At 40.8% G+C, this 13,351-nt stretch overlaps 1 protein-coding gene across 2 annotated transcripts in view; it reads right to left on the bottom strand.

Moving 5' to 3' along the window:
* The window catches only part of INPP4B (inositol polyphosphate-4-phosphatase type II B), a 295,449-nt gene that overhangs the window by 127,248 nt on the left and 154,850 nt on the right, over positions 1-13,351 (bottom strand). For both annotated transcript variants that reach the window (XM_074991914.1, XM_074991915.1), the window contains one exon: positions 4,363-4,467. In XM_074991914.1, coding sequence (XP_074848015.1) covers positions 4,363-4,467 — 105 coding nt within the window. The remainder of the gene's footprint in view (positions 1-4,362; positions 4,468-13,351) is intronic.

The raw sequence follows: 13,351 nt of genomic DNA, 5'->3' as shown, positions 1-13,351 counted from the left end.
TATTTTGGTCGTCGACCTCTGGTCAAGGAGCACCTGAAGTTGACTGGGGGTTATTTAGTTCATCATATGAGATATGACAACATTAATTCTGCTCTATTATGGCATAAAAAGCAAAAAAGAGGTTCTTTAAAGTCTAACAAAATAATTTGTTAGGTGATAAGCTTTCGTGGGGCAGACCCACTTCTTCAAATCTGGAGACAGTGCTGTACAGGCCTATTTGTTAAGATACAGACTAACAAAGCTACCTCTCTGTTTATTTATGCCCTGGGGAGGGGAATTAGCTTGACAGATAAAAAATACAGATATATGTGCTTCCTTTATTTAAACCTATAGAGGTATACTTAGCATGAAGGTCCCAAAACATCTGATCACCATTTTAAAAGCGTAAATGTTGTAGTAGTCAAAGTCATACCACAGTTCTCTCACCCTTGTTATGCTAAAGACTCTTTTAAGCTAACTGCACAACCTTGCAATCCCTTACTAGATGAATGGCCTGAGAGAACAGACAGGATCTGCACTCTGTGTAAAGCATGCTGAGAGGTGATGTATGTTCACCGGGGAAACCCCACCACCAGTTCCAGGCATCTAGGATCTGGTAACCAAAAAAATAATATTCTGAAAAATTCTACCCTCCCAACTTCGTTCCCAAAACAATCCCTATGCCCTACAAAAGATTTTAGCATTCTGCCATACAGGTTACACATCAGCCTCAACAGAAGTCTCCCCTCTGCTAGAGCAGGATAGGCTTGTACACGCGTAGCCCCTTGCTCATGGAGTCACAGGTTTGGTTCTCTGGAACCCCTCTGAATGAAGTCAGACAGAATTCAGTTGCAGTCTTCCCCTCCCACAGGACATATTCTTGCCCAAGCATCCTTGTCTTCGGCATCTCCTGGGACTGACCTGGGAGTGTGCAGTATCCCTGTTCGCACCAGCTGACTCCACTTGGATGGGACACCCCTGGAAGCCATGAGCCCCAGTGCTGCAGTCAGCAGTGACTTTCAGCCCCGAAGATTAAACAGAAAGCTTTTATTAGTCATCAGAAACACAGTGTAGAACCGGTCTTGTTAGACTAGAAATTAGGAAAATTCAGCAAAATCCATCTTGGGGAGAGGGGCAGAGACCCCGGCACCTCAGAGACCCAAGAGAGGACTCTGACCAGTTTACAGCACTCAGCCTCAGTCAGGCCCAGCTGTCCTCCTCCTCCTTTGTCTCTTTCCCAGGCAAACCGATCACCTGGCATTCACCTCTCACTTTATTTTCGAACATCTCCAGCTAATTCTTACAGAGGATTGGCCCTGGCAATCAGTTGCCAGGATACAGCCAAATGGCAGTCACACCTGCCATCTAGGGCCCTTTACAAATGTTCACACACCATTGTCCAAGGACCTCAATCTTTGAGTAACACAAGTAAACTGCAGGGTACACACAGTGTTCAGAGAAAACATGAAAATTCCCTCTTTGGCACACGGCCTTGCCAATAAAGCTAGAGCAGTGCGACACAACCTAAAAAGCAACAAACGGGGAAAAAAAGAACACAGAGAACAGCCCATGTTAAATTAGAAATTAACACAAATTATCATCTGAGAAGCCAACCCTTATTTAAAATTCCATCACTTCAGCCTTATATCCTGACTATGACAATTATCAAACTTTAACAAAACCCTTCATAGCGTACTACCTCAGCAAATCACTTCCCAACGCAAAAATGATTATACACATTTCCAGTAAAATAAGCCTCGCAACTAGTTCAGTAATTAGTATGCAAACCCCGTACAGTCTGGTAGTTCAAGGAACACTCAGAACAAAAATAAATATTTTACAGTTGAAATCCTTGTTCACTGTAATTCTATAAGCATGATAAAAGATCCCATTGTTTCTGAAACTGATCCTTTGACTCAATTATACTCTGCAGGAGCTCCCCATCCATAACTCCCACTGACTTTAACTGTAGGTATAGATGTTCAGCATTTCTAAAAATATAGCCCTACTATCGCTAATTATTCATTTCAGAAATAGACCTTTATTAAAGCAGAATAGTCCTTGTTCCTCTAAAGGAACTTAAAAAAGGAACTTTATAGAAACTGCTTAATTTCACAAAGTATCAGAAACTCACAGCTTCATACGTCACGCTAAGTTGAAAGCTGGCAGCTAGTAATGCCTTATAACCTTTCAGTGGAATTAGTTCTACATCTTTCGCAAACTTTCAACAGTGGGCCAAATCCTGAACTCTATTTAGGCAGAATACTCACCAACAGTAGAGCAAAATGGAAAGTGAAACACTTTGCTGCCTCATGAGGTAGCAGGCATTCTTCAAGACTGCATATTAAAGCTTCATTTTGGTTTCATAATGAAACTTGTGGCAGCTGGTCAAGTAATAAGCCTTCTGATAAACCACATGATAGGCCATTTTCCAAAAATCCTACAGTATGCCAACTCCTAAGGAACACATAGGATTTAATAAAATTCACTGGCCTTGGTAAGAATTTTGTCTTCCCATATTGCTTTCTGATCTTTCCATTGATTAACTTATTGGTTTAGTTTGTCCAGTTAGGACTTTAATTAGGCAGGCTCCTATCTCAAGTATTATCAGAATTCTTATTCTAGCCTGTCCCCTGGTCATGGCTCCATCACAACAACGCTCACACTCAGGGAAAATCTTCTTACAATGATCTGTCGCATAAGTAAAACCATCCAAACAAATTAAGCAATTCTACGTAAAACTGTCGGCATAATCAGCCCCATTACTGGGTACATACTCACTATCCTTGAGGAGAACTCTAAAGGTTCAGACAGATGATAGTCCAACTCTGACATGCTGATGAAGAACTCCAGTGGCTGTAACCTGAGCTCAGACCAGAAGTTTTATAGGCATTGATGGTTTTTATCATGCATATGTACTCATTGGTTGTCTCTCCTGTAACATATCTTAACTTCCTCATCCTCATGATACTGAAGTGCCCTTATCCTATAGGTTAGTATATTAATTATGCAAAACTTATCAGCCGATACATCTGTTGGATTACCATGGCTACTATTAGCTAATGTTTCCCTACAAAAATAGTCACTTTGGTATAAACTGCCTCCTTGCAATTACCTCTGAGCAGTTTGCAACACTCATAATTATGACAAAACACTAAACAAAATCTGATACCATCTTGCGACATAGGGTCACTACTACATTACTTAAATATGCTAACTCTTGATCAGTCACTCCTGGTCAGGCTGTGAGACCTTATGCTAACTGCTACAGATATGCTTATAAGATAGGCCTATAAACAATTCAGAGTTTCTTGCATTCCTGCTATCAACTCCTTATTTTTATCTTATAATAATGGGTAGAATTAGAAACCAGTGTTGTAGCCACATAAAAATTAAAACTGTGAAGCCAAATTCAAAGGACAGTAAATCACATGAATTGAGACAGTGGAAAAAGTTAATTTAGAGCTGGTGAGCAACACACAATTTATTGAGTGAATTCAGCCCTTTTTCTTGTTCATGAACTCAACACCAACAGGCTGCATTTGCTACAAACTGTCTGAAATTAACTGAATATTTTATACAAACAAATTCCAGCCTGTGGATTACGTGTCAGTCATATATTGCAAGTACTCCTTTGATATTCAGCATCCATGACTAAATGGGTAAGCCATGTAACTGGTTACCCCATGACAAACTAATTTTTATGTTCTCTGATCAGCTCACCTAAACCCCATAAACTACGTCTACCTATGTTTTATAATTATATATACCTCAGCTATGGTTTCACTTTCCACAAACATTTAAACAAACAAAACTTTCCTTAGATGAATGCTGATTAAAAGCAAGCAAAAAATCACAAACAGATCCTAAGCAAAATTCTCTCTAGAGGTCACCATAATTTTTGTCAATAATTGTTCTCTGTAATCTCCCAGACCTAAAAATCAACATAAAATTGTACCAGCAAACTGTACACAAATCTACTGAAAAGTACAGTGTTAATGAAAGGGGCATTTAACTACTTTCCTACTAGACCACTTCAGGGATCATGTTGACCAAGTTTGAACAGCGCGCGCCAAACCTTGGTTCCACTGAAGTCAAAAGAAAAGTTCCCAGTTATTTTAAAGTGACTAAGATATGGTATTATATGAAAGTGTTTTAGTACCATTGAGAACGAAGTGCTTAACTTGAAGGCCCATCAGCCTAAGCACCACTCTTTTTCAAGTAACAGTGGCTTAAAATAGGAGAAATTGGAGCTTTTTCAACATAAGTGCTATGCGTTAAAATGCATGAAGTTTATAATATTTGAACAGGAAAACAAACCATCTGATTATACATAAATTACATAATACTGTGACACAATTGGGACATTTCTCTGGAACATACCTTTCAACCGAGGACTGTGCACATGCATTCTCTGCAGATGGAGATTTATTGGAACAAATTCTAGTGTCTTTTCTCCTTTACTACAGCTTGATTTGAAGGAAGATCCTGGAAAAACAAAAGTTTAAAGAATCATTATCTCAAGCACCCAACAGATGTTTTGTCTTTTTTAAAAATGTGAGGACAATACTTGTATGTTACTGGCATTCTTTAATTTACATTTAGTGAGTAATCGTGTATTAAGAAAAGAATGGTTTGCTAACTGCATCTCAGCATGCATCCATATTCCAGTCAACAAAACAGCATTTAATTCACAGAACAATCTAATTTTTCTTCCTAGCTGACAGACATTGTTTCTGCTGGCTGGAATTGGTCCACAGCTTGTTACAAATGATGCCATGGTTAATGTAGATCAAGATTATAATGTGCAAAAAATATAGGTGCACAGAGCTGTGATACTACATACAAAATTCCACAAGCAAGTGAATACTTTTAATTTAAATAAAAAGCATAACAAATGCACTGACCATTTTTCTTTCCAGCAAACAAACAGCAAACAAAAATCTTTCAATTGTTCACATTTCAGTAAGAGTTATTATAAACCTTCCCTCTTTCTAAAATGACAATGTGATAATCAGCTACTCACAATGTGTTGAAAAGATTTGACAACATACGTCATAATCATCACATTCAGCTATGAGATTATAAGTAACTAAGTATAGTTATTTTGAGTGTTTAAAGGAAAAGGGTTAATCCTGGCAGGCCAAAAAGTTAATTTACCAGATGATTTTGACGGTACATACACGATATAGTAGATTATAATTTTCCGTTTCTATGCCTGTCTTTTCTTGTGATCAGGTACCTATTGAAAATTATTGTGTGGAGGCCTGCAGAGAAATGCTATTCTAGCTTTTGCTTTTCTAAGACTGCACAGGAGTTTCCATGTGCATTAAAAGTCATTGCTGAGGGAAAAGATTCAGGAAATATAGCAAAATTGAAGTTGCAATTTTAAAGGAAGCACAAGTCATATTTTCAGTCTGACAATCTTGAAAATGTTCCTTTAATCCTACAATTTCCTCCATAAAACAAAAATGAAGTAAAATAAACCAGCTTTTGCAATTTAGATGTATATATATATATGAAAAGAAACCCCACAAAGACTTCTAAACCTTAGCTTTGTGCATGTTAATATCAAGCATCACAATGCTTTTCTTGTTTCCCTTCCACCTCCACCTTCATATTCCAATAGAAAAGAAAACCCAGGGCAGATTAAAATATGCATTTAATTTTATTCTGCACCATGATCTTGTTTAATTGAAAAAAAAGTTAGGGGACACATTTCTGAAAAAAAAAAATCATGTGGAAAGATGAATTCCTTTGTGGAAGAAAAGAATGCAGTGATGTCTACAAGAAAAAAACTATTGAGCAAAAAATAAAATTGTGATAAAAAGAAACAAAAACAAATAATGGTTGGTGAAAATGTACGCAGGAGCCAATAAATACTTGGTTCTGTAGAAACATATTAATATGAGACATGAAAACAAGAGATTAATTGATAATTTGTAAAAATGAAAGGAGGAAAGGTATTATAAAAGTAGCACTGGGGTCACAGTGAAGGAAATGCTTGTGCCCATTTGATTGTAAAGGGGCATGGTAAACATGCTAATATTGTCAGAGAAAGACAAGGAGAATACCACCACTGATAGTGCAGCAGAAATTTCCTCATGAGTCAGAGATGTCAGATATTTGGTATTGGCACACTTTATCAAGGTAAAACAGTTGGCAGTAATTCCAGCATACTGAACTAGTTTAGCAGTCAACATGGAAGAAATGCCAAGAACTTTACAGGCTTCAGTTTTCACGCAAGCCTGGAAAAGACACAATCTGACAGAAATCAATGTTTCAAAGGAGGTGCTAAGCACCTCATACCTCCTGTGAGATATCGAAGAGTACTTATGCATAAATAATTGATATGCTGTAGAATGAAATGGAATTGTTGAGGGGACTGTGAAACAGAATGAAACATTCTGTTTGTGTGTGAAGATATATGTTAGAGAATAAGGAGATATTCAGTAATTCTAGGGGAGGAGTTACTCACAGAGCATATCATTAAGCCTCTGAGGGACTGGGAAAGAACTACCCAACAAAGAAGAATGAAAACATTTTGCCACATATAAGACGCCTAACTTCACAGCTAAATTAAACTGTTGCTTGCTCCCTGAGTTACATAATGATTTCTGTGTTTTCAGTCACAAGAAACATATAGCATGAAAGTGCTGAGAAAACTACTGCAACACTTCTTGAAGAGATTTAAAAAAAAACCTATCAATAAAGATGTACATTTATGACAATAAAATTACAGTATACAATAATCAAAATATTATATCTCAAGATATATAAAAACTGTATGTTGCTGTGTTGTGTTGTTGAATAAACAGTTATGTGACCATGCAAAACAAAAAAGCAGTCCAGTAGCACTTTAAAGACTAACAAAATAATTTATCAGGTGGTGAGCCTTCGTGGGACAGACCCACTTCTTCAGACCATAGCCTCACCAGAACAGACTCAATATTTAAGGCACAGAGAACCAAAAATTGTTATCAAGGTAGACAAATCAGAAGAAGTGTGATCAAGTTGGGCAAATCAGAATAGCAGAGGGGCGGTAGGAGGGGGCAAGTCAAGAGTCAGATAAAGCAAAGTATGTAAAAGTCCTTATAATGGGCCAGGTAATTGCTGTCCTGGTTCAAACCACATGTTAATGTGTCGAATTTGAATATAAAAGAGAGTTCTACACTTTCTCGCTGCAGGCAGTCGTTAAAGTTCCTTTTCAGTAAAACACAGACTTTCAGGTCATTAACAGAATGGCCCACTCTATTAAAGTGCTGGCTGACAGGCTTGCGAATTAAGAGTTTTCTGATGTCTGTTTTGTGTCTATTTATTCTTGGTTGAAGAGTGTTTACCGTTTGTCCTATGTACACAGTATGTGGGCATTGTTGGCACACGATGGCATATATGATGTTAGTTGAGGAACATGAGAATGTGCCCATGATTCCATGCAAAATTAAAGGCTGTGTCACATATTTAAGGGATCAATTCAAGGGGTGAGATCCTCTCTCCCCAGCCCCAGCCCCCACCACTTTGGGTACTTTATACTGTGCAATGGAGCCAGAGAACCACAATGGGGCTCTAAAACCACCGCATGTGTCCAGTGGATGATTTCCTTGGAAGGGGAACTACAGACTGCTGCCTTTTAAGGAGCACCTTGCAAGTTCTGGCACAGGAGTATGCCAGGAGATTCCAGGTAGGTCTGCACCCCAGGAAATTGACATAACTTAGCCCTGTAGGTCTATATTACATCAGGCGCCTCTCCACTACTCAAAACAGCCCAGGATCCCTGTGGGCACAAAGGTGTCTTAAAGCTGCCTTAGCAATCCAACCCCCCTCGACCTCCAGGGTTTAAGTTCTGTGCTACACCTATGAAGGGTATGTTCTGACTGCAGAATTTATTTGGGCAGTGTTCCTAACTCACTTCTTGTTCACATACCCAAAGCCTCTAACACATCAAGGAAGGGAAACATGAGTCTTGCTGCATGCTTATACACCTTTAAAGCAAGTCCCTTGACAGATGTTCTTGAAAAAGCAGCTCCAATTTTGTTGTACTTTTTAATATATTTAGTGCCAGGCTGGCTGCAAGGAATAAACTGTGTGGATTATTTGTAGGATACTGGATGACCTGTATGCAAGTCAGGGACTTGCACTTGCATGCACTTGCATACAGGACACCTTCTGTCCCATGTAGTTTGTTCTCTCATACCATTATGTACCATGCAAATCCTGAAAGTGAAATAGGTGCAAGAAAGGAAGTGCAGAGACAGACTTTACTTTTTGCCAGGAAATGTGCTCAGAAGTAGGATGCTTATTAGTGTCACAGAAATGTTGGGAGAACAAGTGACTTGATTTTTTTCAAAGTTGTTTATGTGGGAATTATATACACAAATTTTAGTAACATGACAGGATTTGGATGTGTCACTTCGAATTGAACCCCACTGCAATATGCAATTTGAACACACAATATACAAATTGTCCCTCAGCAATTACTCCCACTGTGAATTGAGTTTTATTTTCTTTGAATATACTCATGGGCAGTGGATATAAGAGAAAAAGGGAGGTAATGCCTATCCTGGGTCTTAGTGCTCAACTTCTCCCCTCTTCCTATCCTTATTCTGACCATTCTTGAAGGTGCCCATGACAGACATACACCTCTCATGGAGCTGGAAGGGACCTTGGGAGGTCCTTGCGTCTAGTCCCCTACATGCTTGGCAGAGCCAAGCACCATTCCTTTTTTTTCCCCCCTTACCTATTTGCCCCAGATCCCTAAATGGCCCCTGCAAGGATTGAACTCACAACCCTGAGTTAGCAGGCCAATACTCAACCCACTGAGCTATCCCTCCCCCATAACAGCCTTGCTGCCAACTCTGCTCACATATCTACGCCAGTGATATCTTCACAGGACCTAACATCAACCATGCCATCAGTGGCTCCTTTACCTGCACATCTACTAACATAACATATGCCATCAAAACAAAAAGCAGTCAAGTAGCACTTTAAAGACTATCAAAGTAGTTTATTAGGTGAGCTTTCGTGGGACAGACCCACTTCTTCAGACCATATCCAGACCAGAACAGACTCAATATTTAAGACACAAAGAACCAAATATTGCATCTTAAATATTGAGTCTGTTCTGGTCTGGCTATGGTCTGAAGAAGTGGGTCTGTCCCACGAAAGCTCACCTAATAAACTACTTTGATAGTCTTTAAAGTGCTACTTGACTGCTTTTTGTTTTGATAGTGTATAGACTAGCACGGCTTACTCTCTGTTACTATTCAACATATGCCATCATGTGCCAGCAATGCCCCACTGCAATTTACATTGGCCAAACTGGACAGTCCCTACATAAAAAAAATAAATGGACATAAGTCAGACATCAGTAACAGTAATGTACAGAAACCTGTCGGAGAGCACTTCAATCTCCCTGGACACGCAGTACCAGATTTAAAAGTAGCAGCCCTAAAACAAAGAAATTTCAAAAAATCAAATGGAGAGAGAAATCTCTGAGCTGCAATTTATTTGCAAATTTGACTCCATCAATCAAGGATTAAACAGAGACTGGGAGTAGCTGGCCCCTTACAAAAGCAGCTTCTCTGCCCTAGGTGTTAACACCTCCACATTAGACTCTGACAGCGGGCCATATCCCCCACCGTCTTATCTGACTTGTGTTTTCCTCTTTTGATACATACTACTGATAATGGGCCTTTTCCACCCTGACTGAATAGACCTTGTCAGTTCTGGCCCTTCCTGCTACTGGGACCCCACTCTTTAAATACCTCTCTGAAACCACCCCCGACACTCATGCATCTGATGAAGCGGGTCTTCGCCCACGAAAGCTTATGCTCCAAAATATCTGTTAGTCTATAAGGTGCCACAAGACTTCTTGTTGTTCTCGAAGATACAGACTAACGTGGCTACCTCTCTGATACTTGCAGACTAGCGACTCTGCCCCCAAAGCAGATCTGTTAACTTAAAAGTGAAAAGCCTTCCAGCCTCCCAGACCTATTAGCATAACATGGAATCTGTGAAAGAGCCATTTTAATAGTAATGAACCCATTTAACAGGCAAGCACCAGCCCTATTTACTGACAAAGCCAGGTGTGCATGTCTGTGTCTATAGAACTGCCGTGGCCAACACATTCGCTGGTTGCCACATGTTGTGCATAGGACACTGTGTTGTGGCAAACATGGGGGTGGGCAACCCATGGCTCTTGGAGCCACATGCAGGGAGTACTGCCTGCTCACTCTGTTCACATGCCCCACCGCTTGGCGGGAGAAGCACATGGCAGCAGCGAAGGCAGCCTCAACCACTCTGGTGAGTTGCTAGCACTGAATTAGAATGGGGTGGCTGGGGGAGCCTGGCTCTCGGGGAGGGCATTTATTTAGAGTGTGGGATGGGTGAAAAGAGGAATATGGAAAGATGACAACGACAAGTCTGGCAATCTTTGAATTCCTATTGGACACTGCTGCTATAGAACCTTAGTTTAAAATTTGCTTTAAATATTTCATTAGTGTGTGGCTGAAGATTATGAAAATCACATCTCTAAAAAATCCTTGCATAAGTGACTTAAATGCACAATGTGAATATTTAGCTTTAGCCTTAAATGTTTGGATCTTGAGACATATAGGTTTTTTTAATAAATAAATCTTCAAAAGACCACCCTTATCAAAAACACATATTTAATTTTCATTACTGTAGTATAAAAGTTGCTTCCAATGTCTTCCTATACATTCTATCCGTCCCTACTTTCCTTTTCTGAATCTCTGCATCATCACCTTGTCGTGGTGAGGGGGCTTGTGTGATCCAATGAACCTGAGAGCAATACTGTAGAGAGACTTGTACTCCCAGCAGGGTCACCCATGGTGGCAAGCTCAAGGTGGGGAGGGTCCAGACAAAGAACGATCCTACAAGTCCTCAATGGCAGAACAGGCAGAGAACAGCAAAGGTAATGCTACAATGAGGATGAAGGGTGCTGCGGACAGGAGATTTCCAGTTGTCATGGATCCCATGCCATTGGACCTGAGCTTTCTATCCATCAAGGACTGTGTGGTGGCTGCAGTGCAACAGTCCTCCCACGTTGAAAGAAGTCATGCACAGGCATCTTCCTCTGCATACTATCTCCTAAACTTAGGTCCTACATCAAATGGTTTTAGGAAGAGGATTGTGAAATCTGGAAGCTTTTAGCCATGGATCAGCATGTAGGCAGTGGATGCACGTATCAGTTGTTCCATTTCAAGGACTTAGATAGTAAAAGGTCAGGCTGCTGAATCCACGACTGAGCAGCCCTATTTAGAAGCAGCTCTGCTCTCCCCACATGGTGAAGGGCCTAGAAAAGGTGCCCTAAACATACCCTGAGTTCGCAGGCCAATGCTTAAACCACTGAGTTATCCCTCTCCCACAGTTGTGGCAGCTTGCAGACTAGTGACTCTGCCCCCAAAGTAGATCTGTTAACTCAAAAGTGAAAAGCCTTCCAGCCTCCCAGACCTATTAGCATAACATTGAATCTGGGAAAGAGCCATTTTAGTAGTAATGAAACCATTTATCAGGCAAGCACCAGCCCTATCTCAGATCCCCTGACATGATAACCCAGTCCTGTGGGTTCACCTCCATGTGGTCAAAATTGAATAGTAAATTTTGGAATATGGAATATTTGGACTCTAATGGATAATCCAAACAGTGAGTGACCTGAAAGGTGCACAGCAATTATTGCCCGTGAGCTGTGACAATTCAACATCAATATAGCTGCCCTGTCAGAAACACACAGAGCAGAAGAAGGACAGCTAAGAGACAAAGGCAGAGGATACACCTTTTCCTGGAAAGGAACCCCAAAGGAACCAAAAAGAATTCACGGGGTAGGATTTGCCATCAAGAATAAACTGACAAAGATCCTATCTGAAGTCCACGTCAGCGTCAATGAGCATCTCATGACTCTCCGCTTGAAGCTTTCCAAAAGCCAACAGGCACCTGTCTTGAGTGCTTAGGCACCAGGTCTAGACGCTGAAGATGATGTGAAAGAGAAGTTCTATACTCAATTGCACATAGTCTTGAAAGACACTCCCAAAGAAGACAAGATTATTCTCTCGGAGGATTTCAATGCCAGGGTCAGAAAAGACACAGGCCTTTGGCAGAGTACGATTGGGAAAGGAGGAGTCACCAACAGCAACTCCAACAGAGTGCTCCTCCTTACCAAACGCGCAGAACATGAGCTTGTCATCACAACTTCCCTCTTTCACCAGAAAAAAAAAAGATAAGACCTCAGGGCAACATCCTCGATCAAAGCACTAGCACCTCATAGACTATGTTATCGTCCACGCTCAAAATAGGCATGATGTCCTTCTCACATGTGCAATGACTACTGTTCATGACTGCTGGACCAGTCACAACCTTATTCAATCCACGATGGCAATTAGGATTGTCACCAAAAGGAGAACTCAGAGGAAACTGACCCAATGAAAGGCATGAAGGACCCCATCAGAAGAAGTGACTTCCAGATAGTGCTCCAGAGGAAGCTGCTGACAGTACACCCTGAAGATGTGGAAGAACACTGGTGTCGATTGAAAAATGCCATCGTTAGAAGTTGTAGAGAAATCACTGGCTACCCGAAAGCATCAGGACTGATTTGATGAGAACAATGTGGAAATTGAACTCCTGATTGAGATAAAAAGGACAACTGCTGGAAAGCATGGAGCATTTCCCATACCTTGGAAGCCACCATTCTGCTAACATCAACATTGATGCAGAAGTCCAGCATTGTTTGCATGAGCTCTGCTTTTGCCCACCTGAACAAAAGCGTCTTTGAAAACCAGGACATTTATGTCAAGACAAAGCTCCTTGTATACTGCATGGTGGTTTCTCCAACACTACTGTACACATGTGAAACCTGGACAACATACAAGCATCATCTGAAGGCACTTGAACTATATGAACACTGCCTCAGGAGAATTCTAAATATCTCTTGGGAGGATAGGTACACAAACACTAGAGTCCTGGAATTGTCGAACATGACCAGCATTGAAGCCATTATCATTCACCCACAAAACGTTGGACTGGTCACATGGTTCAGATGTTTGACCAGTGCCTCCCAAAGTAGATTCTGTTTCTGCAGTTGAAGGAAGGACGGAGGCCGTGGAGGCCAGAGGAAACGATATAAGGACATACTGAAAGCACACATGAAAAAGTGCAGCATTGGTGTCAACACTTGGGAGAACCTTGCCCAGGACTATCCCCAGTGGTGAATGGTAATCTGTGAGGGGGTGGCACAGTTTGAGAGGTCTCACTGCAGTGCAGATGAGGAGGGGTGGAGAAGAAGAAAAGAGTGCCAAAATCTGCCCCGCATCCCTTCAACAGCTACCTACACCAGCCTCTTCTGTGGTAAGACCTGCAG

The sequence above is a fragment of the Carettochelys insculpta genome, chromosome 4 (assembly GCF_033958435.1).
Source record: "Carettochelys insculpta isolate YL-2023 chromosome 4, ASM3395843v1, whole genome shotgun sequence".
Classification (NCBI taxonomy): domain Eukaryota; kingdom Metazoa; phylum Chordata; order Testudines; family Carettochelyidae; genus Carettochelys; species Carettochelys insculpta.
This window is presented reverse-complemented; position numbering and strand designations above follow the sequence as displayed.